Source organism: Cyprinodon variegatus, unplaced genomic scaffold (genome assembly GCF_000732505.1).
Source record: "Cyprinodon variegatus isolate N-32 unplaced genomic scaffold, C_variegatus-1.0 Scaffold472, whole genome shotgun sequence".
Lineage (NCBI taxonomy): Eukaryota > Metazoa > Chordata > Actinopteri > Cyprinodontiformes > Cyprinodontidae > Cyprinodon > Cyprinodon variegatus.
The window spans coordinates 583,526-585,261 of record NW_015150925.1 but is presented as its reverse complement, the minus strand read 5'-3'; the positions used below and the strand labels follow the sequence as shown (position 1 = coordinate 585,261).

General features: G+C 45.9%; 1 protein-coding gene across 1 annotated transcript in view; it reads left to right on the top strand.

Annotated features, from left to right (window-relative positions):
- The window catches only part of cemip (cell migration inducing protein, hyaluronan binding), a 118,692-nt gene that overhangs the window by 91,682 nt on the left and 25,274 nt on the right, over window positions 1-1,736 (top strand). Inside the window, exon 16 of the mRNA XM_015389797.1 lies at window positions 1,366-1,497. Coding sequence (XP_015245283.1) covers window positions 1,366-1,497 — 132 coding nt within the window. The remainder of the gene's footprint in view (window positions 1-1,365; window positions 1,498-1,736) is intronic.

Genomic DNA, 1,736 nt, shown 5'->3' with positions numbered 1-1,736 from the left:
TCTGAGATGATTCCAGCTTTATGACATGGCGCATTATCCTGCTGAAAGTAGCCATCAGAAGTTGGGTACATTGTGGTCATCAAGGGATGGACATGGTCAGCAACAATACTCAGGTAGGCTGTGGCGTTGCAACGATGCTCAATTGGTACCAAGCGGCCCAAAGAGTGCCAAGAAAATATTCCCCACACCATGACACCACCACCACCAGCCTGAACCGTTGATACAAGGCAGGATGGATCCATGCTTTCATGTTGTAGACGCCATATTCTGACCCTATCATCCGAATGTCGCAGCAGAAATCGAGACTCATCAGACCAGGCAACGTTTTTCCAATCTTCTATTGTCCAATTTCGATGAGCTTGTGCAAATTGTAGCCTCAGTTTCCTGTTCTTAGCTGATCTTCAGTGTTTGACTGTTTCGCAGCTAAATCCACTGCTGACTTCTGCCAGACTACTGAGCAGCTGTGGTTAGGGAAGCCATTGGTCCACGTCTGATATCCGACCCCTTAGATCCGGTCTGACCAATTAGCCTTTCCCCTTCAGTAGCTCCTTGTCTCTTTATTCCCCGGCTAAATATTTCTGTATCAGTCACTTTTAATTTCAAGCAGATGTCAGTATAGATCCATAGAAAGTCATTGGCTGGATTCCCTGGAAAAGTAAACCCATGCCTAGGCTTTTCTAAAGTTCCCCCTCTGGATATGACTCCACTCCTGAGTGGACCATGGTGGGGCCTGTTCTGAGTGGATCCTGTACTTTGGCCACTGTTTCAGGGTGTTGGCAGTTAGTTACAGCCCAGGCCATCTTTATGAAGAGACATAACTCTATTGTTTAAGATCTTCATGAAGTTCTTTGGTACAAGGTTCCCTGTTGAACCTCCAGTGACCACGAGCTCAGAGGCCTCTAGGTACCAAGAACCATTTGTTACAGAAAAACGCCAGAGCTGAACAGATAAGTGATGCATCTCCACTTCTCCAACCTAAACATTCCCATCTAAACAGCCCAGAATTCAGACACCCAGTGAGGAAAAGTTCTGCCAGAACGTTGTGTTCAGACCAAGGAGTGAGACCTTTCAAGACGAGGCAGAGAGAACCAAAGGAAGTAATTTGCTTTGGGAGAGACAACAAATGCCTTAAGAGCTATAGCTTCAAATATAACGCAACTGCTCCCCAATTACAGCTGAGAGCTGTTAAAACTCTCATGACCCCTGGGAGGGAAGATGGCTTCTTCTGAACAGTGTGGGCATTTTCACTCACGGCTGCACTGGCCAGTAACTTCATGACCTCACAATCTACATGGACCACAGAGGAAAACCTGTGAGAAATACCTGCTGTGTGGTTTGATGGTAACACTGTGTTACTTTGCTTAGGTACAGTCCACACCAAGATGCAGACATCTTCAAACCCAGAGTTCCTGCCATCATCAGTCATTTCATAGCCTTCAAAAACCAGGATCATGGAGCGTGGCTGAGAGGAGGAGATGTTTGGCTTGATGGCTGCAAGTGAGTAAAGATCCTGAATACAGGATCTACATGTCAGAGGGACGGAATACTGCAGAGATAGATAAGCTGAGGATGCATCACTGGGATCTAGATAAGTTACAGAATCTCCTGGAAGCCTCAAATAAAATGTTATTAATCAATTACCGTATTTTCAAGACTATAAGGCGCACATAAACGTCTTTTTTTCCTCTCAAAATGTGCGGTGCGCCCTTTGGTGCGGTGCGCCCTATGTGTGTTGT